Source organism: Cimex lectularius, unplaced genomic scaffold (genome assembly GCF_000648675.2).
Source record: "Cimex lectularius strain Harlan isolate CLEC.00 unplaced genomic scaffold, Clec_2.1 scaffold97, whole genome shotgun sequence".
NCBI lineage: Eukaryota > Metazoa > Arthropoda > Insecta > Hemiptera > Cimicidae > Cimex > Cimex lectularius.
In genome coordinates, this window is record NW_019392672.1 from 1,335,621 (window position 1) to 1,356,590 (window position 20,970).

The following is a 20,970-nucleotide window of genomic DNA, read 5'->3' on the forward strand; positions in this document are numbered from 1 at the left end:
AAATCTGTAGTTAAACTATTTTTATTTTTTATTAAACTATAATTTTGTTATACTATTTATTCAATCTGTTTAAACCATTTTTCAGTAGAAAAAAATTTAAAAAACAAATTATTGACTATTTATTTCAACCATCAGTCGGCAGTCAAAAGAACGATGGAAATTTAGGTTCAACAATAATAGACTCATACTAATGAAAAACCGAAATATATTTTATTGTATAACAGAAATATAAGGTTAAATCAAATAAAGTAACATTTGTAGCATAGTAAATCACCAAGATTGTTTTATATGATAAAACACGTATAAACAAAACAGAATAATCACATAGTGATCAAAGAAACCAAAACTTTGACATTTTCACAGATCATCTGTTCTCCTTGAAAGACGTGGACCTTTAGGTATTGTTTTCCTCTTTTTGGGCTTTGGCTTCATTGTCAAGAGGATTTCTTCCTTTGCTAAAGCAATAGACTTTTTCCTAAAAGGGTTTGTGAAATTGACATGCCTCTCTGTGTAGTTCATCTCCTGGTTAACCTAAACGGAGAAACATGTTAATGTAATTTTTAGTGTATTAAAAAAATAATAATAAATAACAACCAAAGTAAGCATTATATGTGTCTTTTGATCGACAAGGGCTGTCTGTTTAGTGAAAAAGAGTCCCCATTTCAAGAGATAATTCCACTCTAAGTTGTCTTTGAGGACTTCATGAGAGATGTCTGGCAGTCTCAAAATTATGTCACCAAAAAATGCAGTGTTTTCCAGGACGTTAGACAGCGCTGGAAAATCAAATAAGTTTTACACTTCACAATTTAAACATACAAATATTTCTTACCATCTCTGACATTCTCATCCCAAGGGAAATTCGATTCACCTGGTATATACCTTGCATTTTCCAAGGTCTTTTTACTCTTTTTAATAACCTGATTTTAAAAAAAGTTCAAAAAAGAGTACGAGTTTTTTTACAATTTGGTTTACCTCAAAAACTTTCTGTGCTATGGTCTGTACCATCTGTTTTTGTTTATCTTCTTTTCCAAGTTTAAGTAATGATTTAACTGCAGCTAACTGCTCTGCTCTCTCAGCCTTATAAAGGTTACGAACTAGTATCCATAAATAAGGACATAATATGGAATATTTTACATTCAAAATGTTTTTTAAAACTAGCAAAAGGTAATATTTTATGCTTAATAAATAATAACGAATCTAGAGCGAATAAGACCAAGTCTGAAGCCTTCCCTTTAAGAAAAGACACCAACTTGGCCCACAATATGGAGCTTTGCAGCGAAGAAATAAACTGGTCTTCCACAATAAGGTACCTCGACATTTGGTTGGATGTTCACAACTCATATTAATGGGCCAAAAATATCAGGACCAAACATAAAACGCTGAAAAGCTAAAGAAGTCCTAAAGCTCAATTTAATTTATTTATTGTTGATGATGGGTTTTGGCCTGTGAGCCAGTGAACTCATGTTGAACCGGCAGAGGATCACTTTGTGGCTCTGTCTAACTCGTGATTGGAGACCACACTAAATGACCCTGTGTTGCACAGTGGGGCCAAAACAAAAAAGTGGAAAAAATTCAGCACACCCAAGCTATTTGAGGTACGTTCCCCAATTTGTGTATGTTTAGGTTTTTTGGAGCGATGAATCCAATGAAACTTTTTTCGAATGAATTGGACCTCAGCAAACCATACAAAATTGTGATCCAAAAACCAAAAATGGAACAAATATCACCATAATCATCATGGGTGGCATTTTCTATGTTTTTCTATATACTGAAATCAATGAAACTGTTCTCAAAACGACTGGACCACAGCAAACCATCCAAAATCCAAAAATGGAACAAATATCACCAATAAACATCATAGGTATCGTTTTCTACGTTTATCTATATTCAATTCACTAGTTTTGTGGTCCGCTTGACCAATTAATATATTACAATTAATTAAGGTTTTCAGTTGAGATTTAAAAAAAAAAGTTTATCTGTATGCTGAACTCAATGAAACTGTTCTCGAATTGATTGGGCCACAGCAACTAATCCAAAATTGAGGATGGTAGACGAATAACTGCTACACATTTCAAAAAATAATCAGGTTTATTTACTCAGATGGACTCACTCCCAATTATTCACAGACTGTTGAAACACAACATGTAAAGAAGGTAAGAACAAATTCTGAAAACCTCTATCGTTATAGGAAATTTAATGCTGATAATGAATACAAGTATGAAAAAGTCATTAAGTTGCTTTTTTATAGACATACGTTTTTATTAAAGAGAACATTTCTGTCAATAATGAAAAAAGCATCTAGGAGGGTTTTATAGAAGGAAAAATATGACAATTTTTTTGTTTTATACACCAACGAATTTTTTTAATATAAAATGTTTTAATTAAGGATACAAATAGCTTCTGCCTTTTCAGAGTCGTTTGTGACCACGTTGTCATCACAAGTGCTTTCGAGAAAGGCATAAAGAAGGTAGAAAAACGAGAAGCTGAATGTTTTGGCCGAGAATTTCATTTCGTTGAGTGCCACACGTGGATAAAATAACAAAATAGTCGCTGCGAATGTAGTAGGTTTGTTTAAACTTACATCTAACAGTGAAAACAGGCGGCCAAAGTTTAAACAACAGAGTAAATATTCGATCCTCGCTAAATCTAATCACCTTGTTTACCGGCTAAAAGGCTAATATCACATCAACTCCCAATCATATCACTGACAACTTCCTGCAGTTGTCAATGTAAACATGTCATCTCGGTGGGGTTCACGGTGTAACTGCTGGTGTCACGCGTTGTCATATTTCGGTAGTCAATTTGTGTTTTTGTCACATTTTTGTTTTTCATAATATACCTTATTCGGCAATAAGCATAACTTTTTATTTTGATCTTGCTATTCATTAGATGATGATGTCTGAAATGCGCTATAGATACATTGGTGTACAGATTTTAATCTACTTCTAGTAGGAGATATCAGGCTCAAACAAGTTATCAGAAGTTAAGTTTGTAATGACTAGGATTTATATGCACTATAAAACCCTCAAATATGCAGGCAGAGTAATATTATTATTATTATTATTTTTTTTTTTGTCAATGTATACCAATTTAATTTTTTTATATCTATGTATTCATTTTTTGTCTTTTAACTAGTTTTTATGTAATCAAATGAACAGTTTATTTATTTATCAGGTTACAAGCTACAACTCAAAATAAAACTTTTCGCAAACAATAAAACCACAAAGAGTTATGCAAAAAATGTATTAAAACAGGATGTTTGTACTCACTCTAATGCACTGAGTAAGCATAGTTGTTAGAATTATTGCATCTTAAGAAGTATTAAGATTTACATCATTTAAACAACAAGAATGAAAAGAATTTAAGTTACTATCGAGAATTAAGTGGTCAAAATAAGAAGAAACAGGTCTAAAAATCTTAAGATCATCAACAAAGAGAAGAATAACAAGATTATCATGCACAGGGTAAATGCCATTTATTAAAACAAGAAACAAAAGTGGCCCTAAGTGAAATCCTTGAGGAACTCCATTAAGTAACTGAGAATTTAATTCAGAAAAATTAACTATTCGGAACCTATTTTCCAGATATGAGAATGATTCATGGTGGGGCATATAATACAAATATAGATAAATTATGATCTATTGGTAGATGGCTAATAATTTTATTGTATCTTTAACAATATTGAAATGATAATTTGTTGTAAGCAATATTTATGGGTAAATATACCCAATACAAATTCTTTAAGAACTTATAAATAATAGTAAATAATTGAATCATAAATAATAATTTACATATAACAATAACATACATACATGTATATTCCCCATAACATGACATATTCACCATAAAAAACACAAATAAAATATAAGTATTGTCATAATGCACATATGTATAAAAATATAAAAGAAGTGAGAAGGAATGTTAAAAAAAAATAATTAAACAACTGAACTTAAACAAATATAAAGGAAATAAGAAAGAATGATATAAATTTAATTAAACAATATAAATATATAAAAAGACATGAAGGAAATGAGAAGGAATGATATAAGTTTATTTAAACAACAGAAATATATAAACAAATATAAAAGAAATGAGACGGAATAAAATAAATTTAATTAAACAACAGAAATATAAAAACAAATATAAAAGAAGGGAAAGCAAATAAAAATATGAGAAAAGTTTGATTATTTTGTTGCATATTCTTTACACATGTACATTTGTACAAGTAATAAATAATATAATACAATTATAATTAATATACCTATATTGGCGTTTTTTAAAGTTTATTTATAATTAATTACAACTATTGTAGGGGTTGAGGAGAGAAGAAAACAATCATTCTTCCAGAGGAGGAGAGAGTGCAACTATGCACTTTTTCTATTATGCAGTGTTAGTTATATCTAAGATAGTTTATAACTATAACATACATATACATGTATGTATATAAGATAAATTTGGAACATTGACATCCTAAATACCAAAATCAACATTGCTTGTCTTCGCGCTTCGTCTTTGACGTCACGATCCTATCGAATACATAGCATCGATAAAAATGTTGCAAATATCGTATGAAACAGCTTGATAATTGTCGATTAAATTATCGGTAGGTTGAAGGTTGGGAACGTCTCTGTTGAGACACCAGTTTCCAGTTGCGCCGTTCTGTCCGACAGCTGTCAACTTCACAAGAAATGTCATGTTAACGACATGTTTTCACCAAAAGTTGTCAGCTAACAGTCCGTCCCTGGTCGTTTGACCGTCGTTCAACACCAACGCAGCCTGTACGAAATGACTTGTCAGTTTAAGACGTTCGCCCAGATCGCCGACCTGGACAACGTTATCAAATGTCTCTATTCGAACGACACCTCTGACACAGAAGGTGAACAGCTAAATCATTATGTAGTGAATATTCCGGCTGTGACAAGAATTGAAAAACAATTTCTACTGTCAAGTTGTTAAGTTCAACCCACCTTTCCAACAACAACAATAATAATAATAATAATGTGTTTAACTCATCACTTATCAATCTTTAAATATTTTCTTCGTAGTTTTTTAAACGTAATTTTATCAAAATAATTGTTTCTGTTCGGATTTGACAACAGTGTCGAAATTCGATTTTATTTCTGTTACCTTCAAGAGCAGATTCTTTTGTTCTACAGTACGTTATTACAGTACATCTTCAGTTCTAATTACTTGTTCTTGTATTACTTTCACAGTTTTGAGACTAGTCCCAAAACACTTCCTCCAATAGAGTGTAAGTTCTGTTGGTAAATCTGTCAGTGTAGCTTTGCGGAATCGACATGTTGGATTCATTGATATCAATATTTTTTCAGAGTTCATTGACTCTGAAAATTCTTAGTTTCCTGCTTCCTCGTATGGATTCTAAAATTGATTCCTTTCAAACATAGCAAGGAGATTCTTGTGTTAATGAGACCTTCACCTTATCTTCTGGTCTAAAATGGTGTGAATTTCTCTTGCACCGAAGGGTTTGGTGATAGATTTGAACAAATAAATAACAAACTAGCAATAAATTTATTTGTTCACGCAGATGCCTTCAGGGCCCATCTCATTTTGGTTTGATATTACTCCGAGCCCTGAAGAGGGGAGCCAGATTTGTGCCACAATGCGCCAGTATGTGTAAATAAATTGATTGAAGCAATTCGCTTTTTATTTGTCCAAAACTAACATTTAAAAAAAAGAGTTTTGGTTTTGAGGGAGCATAACAGATTCTTTACTTGCAAATCATCTTTTTAACGATGGCATTTCAACTATGAGGTTATATGAACCCTTGGGATGCTGGTGTTTTTGAAAAAAAAGCCCATTTGTAAGTAGTTGGGTTTGATTGCAGTCAGTTAGTGGATGTCTGGGAAAGAATGCTAGAAATGCTGTTACAAAAGAAAATCCTTTGAGATAAAATGTTTGGTTAACACATGGAAATGTAGGGTTTCAGGAACTACTTGCAGTGTTTCAAAAACAAAATGTGTTGTTTTCCCAAGTGCAAAAGACAAAGATCTTTCTATTTGAGAAAACTGTACTGTAATGGAAAATCAGTCACATAATGAAATTTAATAAAGAATGACCAAGACTTTAAAAAATTAGTTCACAATGTGCTGCTCCTCTGCAAGCAATATTATGTATAGTGTAGTGTTTATATTATGTGTATTTATTATGCAAATAAATTTCAAAATTATTGACATTATAAGAATTAGTTTTATATAAGATAAATATAATTTTCATGATTAGATTTTGATGATGACTCTTGGAACTGGAGTGTTGATGGCATTACAAAGCCTAAAAATAAAGAAAACTGGTTGGATGAATGTTTTGTGTCGTTGTCGCCCACAAGTGAAGTTTTGGCACTGGCAAGAGACAGAAATTTGCTCATACTTAAAGGTAGGTTAAATCTCTTTGTTCACGGCCTCTTTCTGTTATAAGCGATAATTTTCAGGCAAATGGGTTTCTAATGAAGAAAGTGACATTAAAATTAAGTACACAAGTTTTTGGAATGGAGACATAAGAGAGCAATTCACGTAATTTAATTGTTTATTATTTTTAGTAGAAAATATATTAATAAGCATTTGATATAGTGAGAGGATAACATCAGTGCTGTGTTTACCTGTGGCTGGACAAGGCAAATTAAGTGCACACTGTGGTGCGGATTGGACTGCGATTGCTGTTGGATTCTCCTCTGGGTTTGTGAGATTTTATACTGAGGTAAATTATCGTTAGAAAGTTTTTAAAATTGAAATATTTTCATTGTTGAATATAATCATATGAATTAGAGAGGAGGCGTTTTACTTTCTGAAATACTTCATGATGAGCCAGTTGTTTCTCTCAAGTTCCAAAGTTATCAGCCAGCGTTCGGTCCCAATATGTCATCCCAAGTAGAGGAGTTACATGTATCTTATGGAAAGGTCGTGTGTTGTGTTCAAGGTTTTGCCCTTTGCAATACTTTAAAAGCATGCAGAAATCAGCTTGCTAGAGGTAATGTTATTGACTTGTAAAAAGCAATGTTTTATATTGGTATATCTTAACCAGTTCAAGCAAAATGTGGGGAAAGAATTGATGCACCTCCTCTGGACCATGTAAAATGGAGTTTGCCAGAGCAAGAGGTGGTTTCCGATGTCTGTGTCTTGGGTTCAAGCTCTGCGAACATGTTCACCCATCTAACAACAGCCTCTGTACGGGGTGGGTATACTGCATTGTACAGAAATGGCCCCCCACAAATATCGACTATTCTTGCTGCTGGCAGTTCACCATATTTTGCATGGCATTGTATCACAGAAGGGACAACTGGACCTGTCCTTTCAGATGTGGCTAAGGCTGTTGCTTCAAAATTGAAATCGGCAATTGGCAGTGCTGTCCCGTTAGTTAGTTGTTATTGCTATTTTTTGCCCTTTTTGGATTACATTTCTGAGAGTATAAACTGTTATATTTCAGGACTTGGTTAGTTGGTAGTAAGAGGGTTGAAGAAAAGTCTAAAGAAAAACCACCCATCGAGCCTCCAGAGTCCATGTCTTGCAGGTATTTATAAAACTTTAAGACATTTCTGTTTATGCTATACTAGCCATACTGTAATTATAGATATGGTCTGTGCGATAAACTCCGGAAAGGTGAGAGGGTTTATATTTCTCCCCAAAAGAACTTGAGTGCTGTTTGTGATGCACTTGGCAGAGTAATCCTGGTGGATAACTCATCTGGATTAGCCCTTAGGTATTTCTTATAAAAAATAATTTTAATTATAAAGTATAAAATTCTTAAAATTGTAAATTAATCTCAGGATGTGGAAGGGATATAGAGATGCCCAATGTAGTTTTTTGTCTATTGATGAGGATGAAGACAATATATTATCATGTAGAAAAGCTTTGTGTCTAGCCATTTATGCTCCAAAAAAAGGAATTGTTGAGGTCTGGGCTCTTCAACAAGGGCCAAAATTAGTAACGTTTCAAGCCTCAAAAAATGGACGGTAAAAATATTTCTATTTATAAGTTATAAATATTTATATTTAGTTATAATTAGTTAATAATTGTGGACTATTTTATTTTATAGATTACTTTACATTAAATATGGTCTTATGGGCACTAACAGTATTTCTATGAAAACCGCAAATATTAGTCAGCACCCATCTGTGTTTTTAGATAATAAGGGGGAAATCACTAAGATAATAATACCGTTTCATGCAATTTTGAGGTAATTCCATGTTTTACTATAGAAATAGACAGTAGTTTAAAATAAATCTTTGATTGCAGCACCCAAAATAATGTAAAATCGAAAGATGCCCATATTTTGAGACACATAAAGCGATTGCTTCTCTCGAAGAGAGAAATTCATTCAAAAGAATGTCTTGATTTCTGTGATCAGCTCACTACAGATGAAGTTCGTCTTCAAGTGCTTGAGTCAGCCATGTTGTCCAAAAATATGTCTCCAGAACTGATGCAATCTATAATTGACATTTTTTTGGAAAAAGTTACTCCTTCAGGTATTCCTTGATAAAAAGTAACTATGCATAACATGCTATAACAATTTTCAGTTGTTAATCAATAACGGTTTTCAAATGTATTGTTAATTTTTTTAATTTATTTAATTTTTTATTAAAAAATATAAATAATTTTTTTTTAATTTATGTTTTAGAGACAGAGGGAGATATGGAAATTGATACCAAGGGCTGGCTTGCTTGTTGTAATTTACAAAAACTGGTAAATTTCTACATGACTACTGTAAATCTTTTAGACGCCCCTCCTGAGTACAACACAGTTGTTCCTGAGTCACCGACAGAAGATGAAAAGGTATTGATTATGTGGTTTGAAACAATGAAAATTCAACCCAGCCTGACATCAATTATTTTAGGAACTTTCAAGGATGCTGCGTCTTTCTGAAACTGACATCCAAAAAGTATTTTCTATGACAAATTTTCCTCTTAGTCGAGCAAAAATGGTAGTACATTTTAAACACAAAGAAGACAGGTTTCCAATATTCCTCCATAGCTTTTTGCATTCATATCAGAAGGAACCACCTCTACCATTTTCACCAAAAACCTCTGTTGATGATTTAGCCGTAATAGGTATTATAGTCAAAATAATAAATTTAGGAAAAATGACAACTGTCTTTGAAATTTTAGGAGAAGTCCTATGTCATTGTGTTCTATATGGTAGTTTATCTATCTGTGAATGGAAAGAATATGTTGAAAACAGTGGGATTGAATTAGAATCATTAATGTATGCCACGGTTAGTTACTGGCTTAAAAAACCATTAGGAGAAAATATAAGATCTGAAATATGCCTTTTCATGCAAATTCTTCAAGCCATCACATCTCTAGTTGGTAAGAATTAATGAATTTTTTATTTATGATCAGAAAAAATACTAATAATATTTCTAGCTTTGAAAGACACTCTTCATTGGTGGAACAAAGTTAGAAGTTGCATTGTTGAAAGTCAGAATTTAAACAATGCTCTAACAATGACAGTGATAGCACGAGCAGTGTATTTATCTACTGAAGAGAAGGCGTCAGGTAATTAAACATTAAAAATTAAAAAAAAAGTACATAAACATATATTACAGATGATGATGGAGACTGGGAAATTTTATCGAGAGAATCATGTTTATGGGCTCAGCTGATGAGTCAAGTTGAGGCAGTAGCGGTTTTGCATTCAGTCCTCAGGTAATTACTTTAAAATGTCTTCAAGGCTTTTGTTCAAAAGTTTAGGAATTTTTCAGTTGCAAACCCAAATTGAAGCTGACACAAAACAATGTACCCTCGCTTGACTTTACAAAACCAGATATATCACTTTATAATATCCTTACAAAAGGCCCTGGTAAATTTCTTAGTTCTGTCATCTTGCATTTTTTATTATTTAATAATTTAAACTGGTTAAAAGGTTTGGTAGCTGAATCAGTTGCTAAGTGGGTCAGTTCTTGTGGATTTCCACCAGAATGGCTCGTCAAGGCTGCAACTCCTACTGAGGCAGAGGCTTTAGTAAATAATACAAACACTTTCACTGGAGTGAGTGAGGGATTTCGTCCAGCAGTTGAGGAATCTGAAGAAGCGAAAACAACAACTGAATACGAACAAGGACTGTTAGACCAATTTTCACACTTAAGGGAATATTTTCCTTATAGTTTAGCAACAGGGCCTTTATTAGCAAATGTAACCTGTGAATATTTATTGACGTGGGTTAAAAACCCCGACAATACAGAATTGCTTGCAACAGCACTACATTTTCTAAAATCCATCACTTCACACCTTTTACAGCTGGGTCAGTTTTGGTGTAATATATATTTTTGGCTTGTTTTTAACCAGTATTTGATAAATTTGCAGGATTATGCTCCATAATATGGAATGTTCATTTGAAGATTCATTTTGAAAATTCCGTGAAATTATTGCACAAAATAGGCAAACTTCCAAAGGAAAGGCTTTGCAAACAGCATCTCAACATGAGTGACAAAAACGTTAAACATTTTCTTAAATATCTTTTAGAATATTTTGAAATTTATATAGAGGTAACAAAACAGGAATAAAAAAAACTTATTGATCATATTTTACTAACTGTATTTTTAGGCTTATTTGTCCAGCACAAATTTAGACTACAATGATGAAAAACACCTTGTCTCACGCGAAGGATTGTGGACTTCGGAAACTCAACCATCTCTTGCTGAAATAGCAATTGCTCAAGGAAAGCCAAATTTGAAGATTGTAAACATTCAGAAACAATGTGCAAAAGCACTCTGGTTCTTAGCATCTTTTCCAATCCGTCAGTTTAAGCCTGTCACAACTTTATTTCACTCTATTGTAAGTATAAATATTTAAAAAAAAAAGTGTTTCTTAATGTCTTTATATTTAGGAAGAGACTTACCTTTGGGTAGACATAAAATCAAAAGCAAACATCATGAGTCCGAGCCCAGATCCAAAAATCGAGGAAGCAAGAACTTCATTTTTGATCAAAGTTATAAAATCAGCTATTGAAACCAACCTTTCTGAAGATGTAAGTCTTATTTTCATGTTTATTCTGTTTGTCTGTCCAACTTTATCTGAATTAATTTGATAAATACAATGAAAATAAATTGTTAATTATTATACTCTTGTTTACAAAGGGAGTACCTAATGTGCAAGAAATTATGGTGTGGATTGGCCATTGTTTCTCTCTTGCAAATGACTGGGCATTACCAGCTGAGCCACTTAGGATTCAGCAAGTTGTCAACTTGTACAACAATAACTGTGATACATTGGCGAGAGAGGTACTTGTAATTAAAAACTATCAACATTTATTTATTTTTTATCATTGTATTTGACACAGGTGGTATCTTCTGTGACTGAAAAAGAAACTTTGGGATCTTTGTTGCTTGTGCTAGTGGGCGAAAGAATGAAAACTATTCTCAACAATTCTAGCAAACTTGTGAAAGAGAGAATAGCAAACTTAAGCCCTTCGTTGACTACTTGGATAGGAAATCAGGTAACTCACTCTGAGTAAAGAACTTGTAGAAGATTGTATGCAAGTTACTTTTTTAGGCCGAGGCAAAAGGGGTTTGTGATATAAAAGATATCTCACAGCTAGCTACTCTGGTCATTAACCTGTTGCCAGAATCTAGTCCTGATTATAAATTTGCTATGCTGTTAGCAGAGGCTCTTCAACCTTTAGCAGATTAAAATAAAATATGGGTGAGTGTAAATGATAAAACTATTGGTCTACTAAAGTTAAAAAGAACAAAATAAGGTCTTATGGTTTTAGCTTGTGCCAATCATTTCATCTCTTTAACATGAATTTCAACAAATATAATAATGCCTATTTCTAGCTTCCAAATAATTATTCTTAAATATTTCCTGTCTTACATAAAAATGAATAATACAACAATATTAAATAGTTTCTCGAGAAATTTTAATGAAATATTGTCAACAGTTTTGTCCTCATAGAAATACTTGTTGTTATAATTTAGGAAATGGAATCATCCAAAATTTATTTTCATACATCTCAAGATTTGTAAATACAGTTAACATTAGCTGTTATAAATAAATATATTAGAGAGATATTTATTTATATAATCAACCAAAGTTAAATTTTATATTTAAAAAGAGGTACTGTTTCAATGTTATAGAATAAATGTGTTTATCAAAATTTTTAATTTATGTAAATAAACAGTTTATTGTTGATTTTTGAATTTCTTTTTCTATTAGAACTAGAACTATATAAGAACTACACTCACACTGAGTAAAATATATAAAAAACAGGAAAAAACTTCATAATATTCACGGATTCGCTCAGTAGGGTTTTACAACTCATGAAAAAATCCCCTATGGATCCACTAATAAATATTATGTATACAGCTCAAAACATTTTGGAACCGTATTTCTACTATTTTAATCAAAAATCTTGACACTAGATATAATTAACGCATGCGCCACTTTTTGTATTTTATACTTGTTTTATGCCACAAAAACTCTTTTCCTTCATAAAATATTTCAGTTAGGGGAGAGTAGCATTGGATTGAACAAAGAAAATGGAAATTCAGAGCTATAATTTAAATATATGATTCATTATGTGTTGTTACTATTGCGTTGTTAAAGAAATTATAATAATTAAACAAAAATGTATATTTATAAAAGAACACTTTCTTTTCAGTTGTTCTTTTTTGTTAGTAATTATCACAAAATTTTACCAGTTAAAGTTAACGTAACAACCTTTTTTTTATATTAAAAAAATGCATAAAATAAGAGTGAGTTGATAAAATAAGTTATAAATTATTGTACAAAAAGCTTTCAGGATTATAAAAAAGTGAAGTTAGAGTCCTAGGTTCAAACCTTTAAAAAATCCGGCACCTTAAGTGAGGACATTCAGCATTGAAAACTTCAAAGCTAAATTTCTCAAAACTTTCAAAATAGAAGATACAGCATTTCTTCTTAATAAGGCAGAGATGTAAAATTATGAAGAATAATGTAAAAGATAAATGGGACTTCTGCATATTATTGCAGATAAACACTGGTCCATGGTCGAGAAGGGAAAGGACCATATGTACCAGGTCATACTAGGCTTACAATGGACATTTGTAAGTTGTAGGTAGAAAAGAGAGTGTGCTACTCGTAATGCACCAAAAGATTAAGCTTTGAGCATATTTTGTTTATGTATGGTGTGACAGTAAATTATTAGGCGGAATCAGAGGATTATACCCCACTCCGAGGAATATCTTGGTGGGGTATAATGAAAGTATTGGGTGAGAGTATGTTGCCTGGAAAATGAAAGTAATTTATTAGCGTGAATGTACTATTTAAACCTATCCTGAGGAATATAAAGTTCACTGGGGGAGTGATCAGACTTGTCTTGTTTTGGGTGGCAAAAGCAAATTGACATCGGAATATACAGTACCACAATGGACATGCACTTACAGCTATCTTGCTGGGGAACTGCAGCATGCTTTCAGGGGGCATGGTCTGCCGTCTCTTAACCATGATACTGCGGGGGTTCCTCTATTTCACTACTCACTGTCTGGGTATTACAGCCAGGGGCAGGCTCCCATCGCTAGTAGCAGAAGCTAGGAAGTGTGAAAATCTTTGTGAGTTTTCAAGTTCTTTTAATAGTAATTTAATGAGTCATTTTTGAGAGGTTAGCATGTAAAAAAAACAAAAAAAACAGACGGCTAGTGATGCTCACCTGATGTTTGTTTGCCCTATAAATAATATATACTATGTACTACTTTTATTAGAATTAAGTCACTTTTTATTTAAAATAGTATTTTTCCCTTGTTTCTTTTTTTAATCACATGTCAAATAAATATGTCCATTAAACAACTATAAGAAACTGTTTTCTTTTATAGTTTTAACTTAACACGAACATTTAACTACTATTCACTATTCTCTGCACATAGTGTTTCCACACGTTCTTTTATTTTTGTACAAAGTAAGGCTTGTATTGCAGTTTAGATAGGTTTCCATACAACCGATTCCAAACAGAGCTTCCAACCAAGGAATTGCTTAAAAAAATATAAAAATGAAATAGTTTTATCAGAGATGTCAGGAGGTACGATGTTGCCAACAAAAAAAGCATTGCAAATTAAGTGGAAAGGCAAATAAAAGAAAAAAATACTAAATTGAAATTGGATGAAAGCTATTAACTACGGTAATTTTGTAAAATATTGTTTCAAAATGTGGAATGCTGATGAATTTGACAAAGCTTGACACTCCCAATCATCTTGGTCTACCTACCAAGCAGGTTTTGTTTGACAGGTGAGTTTCAAGCAGCTTTAGCTAATTTTGCATTTCTAATCACTTGTAATAACTTTTTAACTGAAAATAAATAAAAATAGATGTATAGCATATATTTTCGTAGTAATTTGACAAACAGAGATGACTAAAGGTTAGGAAGTTAAGAAAGCACGAGACAAAAATATCAGTGAGATGTGTGAAAGGAAAACTTAGAGAATTTCTGTTTTCTACTAATAACTTATATAACTAGATGTATAGAACTGTGTATATTTGATAGAATTATACCATGGAGATTCATCAGTGGGTAATCTTACACGTATATAAAAATGTCTACAAGTTAGACAATATCATCATCTTGATGTGTACAACATATTACAGCCAGAACTCAAGGTAAATTAAAAGCTCATTTAGCAAAAATATATTTTAAAAATGTATTTCCTTGGTCTCTGTTTAAAAAACATTGTAACTAAAATTTATAAGTCAAAGTTTTCAAAACGATTATTTGCAGACAATGTATTTAAGGCATATTTTAGTTGTATGTTATCACGATTTGCTATGTTTTTTAAAGTTATTCATGATTTGCATAGATTTTTTTCTCCATTTGTTACCATTTGCTGCCTCATTTGCTGGTTGATCGGTGTGCAGTCAGGTGGGTCGAGTTTCATCTGCTCTTTCGCTGCCCTGACTTGCTGAACATTGTACTCTGGTGCATTGGGATAAATCACCGGCTCAGCAATTTCCTCGTGTTTCCTGTATTCGGCTACATCTTTGATATCCTCGTTCAGATGTCCCTCCCTTACCAAATGTTTTCTGACTTCGGAGACAACCTCAGGCCTGAACTTTTCAGGGTTTGCCTCCATGTACCTGTATACTGCAAGGTCTATACCTATTATCTTAAATCTGTGTCCAAAACAGTTGACGATTGATCCTGTAGAAAAAGAAAAAAAACATTTGAAAAGCAGAGAATAATTAATTAGATGGTCACTAAGTAGATGGTACCTAAAGTAAAATCGACAGGGGTATAATATTCCGGATTGTCATAGGATGTGTTGGGTTTGGGGACAAGAGTGAATGCCAAGAATTTTCCTCCCTCAAAGCCTGAATTGTGTAGCCGTGTCTCATGTACACTCAAACAGCCGTCTGAAAGTCGGTATTCCAACACAAACCTACGATCTTTGTCCTCTGGGTGAATGTAATCCATTACAGCCATGTAGCGAAGAATCTGAGAATTTTTAAAAATAAAGAATGGATTTTTGACAATACAAGATACAGACACAGCATACCTTCCTCATATTCAGTAAATATCTTATCAAATCTTTCTTAGGAGGCTTTGGAATAAATGAATTCCAAGATTGTAGACTATCCTCATGTGTACCAAATCCAGAATAACGTGGCAGAGACTGGAAAACAAACAAAATTTAGCTTTATTCTAAAAATAAAAAGTAAAAAACAAACAATAATATAGTGATGCCAGTTTTTGTTTTTTATATACTGTATTTTTTTACATTATAATTAAAAGACATACATAAGATGGTGCAACTGTCTTCTTAGGTGTCATGTCTATAGGGGGAGGCTGTTCTATCCTTAACATTTCTCTGTAGAACACTCGAGTATAGTTATCACAGTTTACCAGTAGGAATCTAACAAAAAAATCTCATTGAAATGCACCTTATTCAAACTTTGAAATAAAATTAGTATTTTTTGTTTCTTTTTTTTCTTGTGTAGAATAGGAATGTTAGTTTTAGTTAAAATTACATTACATTGATAGTACATTATAGTTATTATATTATTTATTTTCCATATTCTTTCGTAACTAGATTGATTTACCTCCTGCCATAAATGAATAAAGTATTCCCGATTACTAAATCTTTAATTCCATAGTGTTCAGTAAAGTCTTCTTCTATTTTTTCCATATATATGGATGGGAAATCCTCTGACATAAAATTACAACATACAAATATAATACTAAACTTGGTATTAGTAAATTTCTTGCATGTAATTTTATGTTTTTTTACTTGCCTCGTACTTTCCTCCAATTTTTTGGTATTTTAGATTTTCTGACTAGCACTGGCTTCATATCTTTTCCAGAATTCGGTTCTATTTCTTCAATCACTTCCATTTCATCATCCCCTAAGTAATAATGAATTTTGAAAAAGTTTAATGTTCCATGCTCACTATCTCTGTCATCCCAAACTGCCCAAAACCTAGGTTTAAAAAAAGAAAAAAAGATTCTTTTAGATTTTAGATTTTTAGGAAAAACATATTACAATCTGTTTACCTTAATATTTTCTTATCATAAGCTAAAAATTTGTACATTTTATCTTCGCATGAAGGTGTAATGCTAGTTTTTACTGTATTTTGAGACATTCTCTTTCTTGTGTAAGGATCTTGTGGCAAACATTCATCATCATTCAATTCAACGCCTTGACTCATGAGGTATTCCTGCAAATAAAAATGAACTTTTTTCAATAATTGTCAGGGATTCTGTATATAAAGATATACCCTGGTGTAACTATCACAAGAACATAGGTGATATACAATTCCATAAATTTCTATTTCGATTCCTGTATTTAAATCCTTCCAATGGTAGAAAGATTCTCCGTTAGGCTTACGAATTCTATTCCTGGTAACTATTCGCCCTTGAGGAAAGCCTGCATTCTGAAAAATATATGTATTCTTGAAATTTAATAGGTAAAATAAATTAAATTTTTAATTATATTTTGCACTATGCACGGGAAACGAGTTGCTCACAATTAAGGGGAAAAAAGAGACAGGGAATTTTTTCTTCCAGACCTTCCTGAAAATAAGAAACCCTTCTAGCCCGGCCTCTCCTGGCTCACCCTTAGTTACCTCCTTGAAAGAACCTTTAAACCTATCTGTCCAATGTGTATATCTACTATGACTACATCTCATAATTGATTGATTGTCCTTTATACACCTCTATCAGAACCCTCCGCCATATCCTCAAAGACTTTCAATCGACTAAGTAATAATTCAACATCAATAAACAAAATTTTTAACTTCTGAACAGACATCCAACTAATAGTTAAAATGTAATTTCATATCCAGTTAATTCTTGTTTCCTTTACTGGTGCCTCATGTTGGCGGTGACACGGGGCTCGGTTGTGGTGATGACCGTCCAAGGCCACGGGTGTTGGTTCGTCTTGGGTTGATTAAGAGGTGCCTCCCCAGACTCTGGGATCAGAGAATTTCTAGACATGACCCCTCCTTGATAAAGCGTATATTGCCTATATAATATTGTGCACAATGTTAAGTTTAAAAGTATTAGCTGTGAGATTAGAGATATCCATGGGTTTTGGTTCTTTGTGCAGAGGCCCAACTGTGAGGACTTCACTCTGATCTAAAAACACTGGCCAGGCTGTACCCATGACACTGTAGACAAGGCTTAATAACCAATGAGGTCACAGTCTTCAAAAAAAGAAGAAAAAGTATTAATTATGCTATACAAAGTCAATACAAAATAAAAAACGATGGGAAAATATAATTTTAAAACTTTAGGGATAGTTAATCACAGTGTCACTACTGGGTGACTTCTTCGCTCAAGACAATACACGTCAATTATATTTCTCTATCACAATTTTCTTTGGTGGTATTTAATTTTACGGCTGTAAATTTCAAATAGAACAAAAATCTAGGAAAGAAATGTTCTTGCAGATACCAAAGTTCTAGTTTTATCTCAAAGATATTTAGAATTTCAAAATAATTTATTGCTCTTAGTTGTCCCATGTATCTTAAGTGGCTTTATATTACATACAAAAGTACAATATAAAGTTAGCAAAAATGCAAACAACATAGAACTTTCTTAATTAATTTTAATTCTAATATCATTTAGAAAAAAATTACTCACCTGTACAGGCGGTTCCATTACTGTTATTGTGTCATCTTCTAGAAAATAGACAATGTTCACCAAGCGTACTCTGAAATGTTCGTCGGGCGAGTTTGGAACCCCCTGCTTGAAAAACGCTTTGAAAGTAAGACATTTTTTGTCATAGAGAACAAAATGAGGCTTTAGAGTTTCCGGTTTATAATTTTTTGTCCTTCCGTATGTCAGGGACGGGTCGTACCTTAAACGGAGGTGAAATATTTATACAAAATATGACGGAGAAAATTCCGCGAAATCTTACCTCACCGAATCAAGCCCCCTGGTGAAAAGGACGCTCTGGACGTCCAGCGGAGTGTTGCCGATTCCAGCTTTGGAATGCTTAACCAAGGGGTAGCCGTTTCTCCATTCGAATAAGCGAGGCTTGAAGTGCTTTGTTCTCTAAAAATTCAAAGCAACTAAAATTACAATTAATTAAGAACTAATATGCAAGTGAAATGTTTATTTGGGCATATTTCAGTTCGCTTTACGTTGCCACCGATGATGAAATTGTAAAGGCAGGCAGCAGGCAACTTACCCTTAGAAGAATCTTAAAACCAGAACTGTATATTATATATGACCTCTAACGTAGAATCAAATTAGGGAACCACTTTCCTTTCCAGAGCGAACTTGTCCAGTGAGTTAATTGACGTTTTAAATAGTTTTCTTTTATGGAACAACAAATTTGAGTAAAAAATTTAATTTGTTTAAAGCATGCTTTTAAGTCGAGAAGATCGTACAAGCAGATGCTTCGGCGATCTACGGACGTAGCGTCCGTTACAGAGCAAATAGCTGGGTGTGCCGCGCTCTACCATTCTCAATGGTCTACAGCAATTTTTATGGCCACCGGAAGTCTCCATTGAAGAGTGGTCGGCCTGTACGACGACTAGAGACGATCGTTTTCTTGCTCTTACCGCACTACGGAACCGTCATTTAATGGTTTCCTTGATAGGTAGTCAACTCTAAACGTTCCGTAATGTATGGGTAAGCCGTAAAACAGTCATCAAAAAGCCTAGTCTCTACACGTCCCGCATCAGGTGTCTACTACTGATGAGGCATTGATTAGAAACTCGAAATGCGACTATTCGCAAATCAGCATCTCGTTTGTAAACGTGAACAATGGGGGACTGTTCTCTTCACAGACGAGTGCACGTTTGGTTGTGGCAAGCAGATGACCGCATGTAAAGAAAACGTGGTGAACGCTTTGTTTCATGTGCCATCGTGAGTTTTAGCCTTTTTAAAGAGTCAGTTATGGTTTGGGGTGGAATCAACTTCCATACTCGTACTGATTATCATACAGAATGGATCTGTGATTTCGCTAAGGTACATTGAGGAAGTTCTTCTGGAACCTGTGGCATTTGCTCCATTTATTGGGGACAATTTCGTATTACTGCATGATAAATGCTCGACCGCGCGTAGTTCGAGTTGTCACCCAATACTTGGAGGATGTAGGGATTACCACAATGTATTGGCCAGCACGTTTTCCTGGCATGACTCATGTAGAACAGTTATGGGACATGATTGTTTACCTCCAACAAGCGTTGAACAGCTTCGAACATCTCTTTTTGGAGAAATGGATTCTGTTTCACAAAACGAAATCCGGTCACTTAATTACTCAATGCCTAGGAGACGTGAGGCCCTCCGCGAGGTCAGTGGAAGTAAAATGTGTTATTAAGATCAAAACTAGCTAATTAAATTTTAAACTTATCACTAAATGATTTTCTGGTGTTTTGGGGAAGTTTCTTTCAAACCATCATAATTTAAAATTCATGAATTTCTGATCTTGTTTAATTAAGTTGTTAATTAATATATGTATGTTGTAATTAATATAACGATAACCTTACATATACATAGTTTGAATTAAACAACAAAATACGAGTGTCCAGTTTTTGTCTTTTAGTGTATACTTTTTGTATAGTTAACATACTTGATGAGATTGAAAGGTTGGTAGGTAGGTACGAACAATCTCTGAAAAGAGGCTGTTTTGTTCTATGCAAATATTGCTAGAAATGTGCATATAACAGAGTATCCGTTCCGAAATTGAGACTTGCGTTACAGATAGGAAAAATAATGCGAAGAAAACATATGACAAAAACTTACAGTAACATCGCTAAAAGAATAGCCCGGCAAGAGCGGTAATCCTTCCATTGTGAGGGGAACTACAAACTAGAGTAAAAATCTACACGTTTTCGATTTCGAAAGTCAACTGTTTCCAGGCAACGGAAACAAGCTGGAGAAGCCCGCATCAAAAGAAACAAAGTTGAAATATGCTTTTAAACTACGAAGTGTTGAAATACTATCTAAACTTTTTGTTGGTTTTTGTGAGCCGGTTTATCTCTTCATAACAAAACATATGGGAACCAAACGAAAATAAGGTCCAACTTGATTCTTTCTTCCATTTACTAATAAAATTATAATAAAACATTTATTTTCCATATGTTGCTGTACAAAAATGATAAACTTCATACTTAATGGCATATTTGAAAGTTGATCAACCTTCATCTATACATATAGCTATTTCATCAGTGAAACATAACTAGAATATAACATGTTAACAAACATAATTATGCTTAGTGTAAATGTATCGACCACTTTTTTACTCATGAATAATCTGGATCTTGGTATGGTCTGGACGAGAAAACAAACTCAATTGTTATCTGCCAAGCTTTCGATCCACTTTAAGGTCATCATCTATGTTCGTAATTATATTGTATATATATTATTTTAAGCCAACTATAATCAAACTATCTAATGTAGTTTGGTGACCAAACCAGGCGAAAATCATCGCAACAGAACAAAATTTCATCACGTCACACGTTTCAATAAAAAATCGAATGTTTTAAAACACCTTAAAATGTAAAAAATCTAAATTCTACTCTTCTATTATTCCTGTTAACAACAGTTA

At 33.1% G+C, this 20,970-nt stretch overlaps 3 protein-coding genes and 1 long non-coding RNA gene across 4 annotated transcripts; 1 reads left to right on the forward strand and 3 right to left on the reverse strand.

Moving 5' to 3' along the window:
- Positions 1-187: 187 nt before the first annotated feature.
- Positions 188-2,745, reverse strand: LOC106667076 (coiled-coil domain-containing protein 134-like). Its single transcript, XM_014394753.2, has 5 exons — positions 2,392-2,745; positions 973-1,094; positions 830-917; positions 595-773; positions 188-531 (listed from the first exon to the last, which is right to left on the reverse strand). Exons 1-5 carry the CDS (start codon positions 2,507-2,509, stop codon positions 358-360), a joined length of 681 nt encoding a protein of 226 aa, XP_014250239.1. The 5' UTR covers positions 2,510-2,745; the 3' UTR covers positions 188-357.
- Positions 2,746-4,593: 1,848 nt separating this feature from the next.
- On the forward strand, positions 4,594-12,139 carry LOC106667075 (rab3 GTPase-activating protein non-catalytic subunit). Its single transcript, XM_014394750.2, has 24 exons — positions 4,594-4,876; positions 6,241-6,390; positions 6,446-6,527; positions 6,585-6,711; positions 6,780-6,981; positions 7,036-7,363; positions 7,438-7,521; positions 7,582-7,710; positions 7,778-7,963; positions 8,047-8,187; positions 8,247-8,476; positions 8,629-8,783; positions 8,845-9,058; positions 9,116-9,316; positions 9,374-9,505; positions 9,556-9,655; positions 9,712-9,809; positions 9,873-10,250; positions 10,313-10,494; positions 10,553-10,783; positions 10,836-10,976; positions 11,086-11,229; positions 11,289-11,444; positions 11,501-12,139. Exons 1-24 carry the CDS (start codon positions 4,786-4,788, stop codon positions 11,636-11,638), a joined length of 4,020 nt encoding a protein of 1,339 aa, XP_014250236.1. The 5' UTR covers positions 4,594-4,785; the 3' UTR covers positions 11,639-12,139.
- LOC112126373 lies at positions 10,561-13,725 on the reverse strand. The gene is made up of 4 exons (XR_002909935.1): positions 13,635-13,725; positions 13,370-13,515; positions 10,848-11,022; positions 10,561-10,778 (listed from the first exon to the last, which is right to left on the reverse strand). It is a non-coding gene; the product is annotated as an uncharacterized LOC112126373 (long non-coding RNA).
- A 942-nt stretch (positions 13,726-14,667) lies between these two features.
- LOC106667122 (EF-hand domain-containing protein 1-like) lies at positions 14,668-20,447 on the reverse strand. Its single transcript, XM_014394836.2, has 11 exons — positions 20,166-20,447; positions 18,331-18,467; positions 18,054-18,270; positions 16,688-16,843; positions 16,464-16,627; positions 16,205-16,389; positions 16,013-16,118; positions 15,711-15,825; positions 15,469-15,585; positions 15,185-15,407; positions 14,668-15,113 (listed from the first exon to the last, which is right to left on the reverse strand). The coding sequence occupies exons 1-11, from the start codon at positions 20,211-20,213 to the stop codon at positions 14,758-14,760; spliced, it is 1,824 nt and encodes a 607-aa protein (XP_014250322.1). The 5' UTR covers positions 20,214-20,447; the 3' UTR covers positions 14,668-14,757.
- Positions 20,448-20,970: the final 523 nt, after the last annotated feature.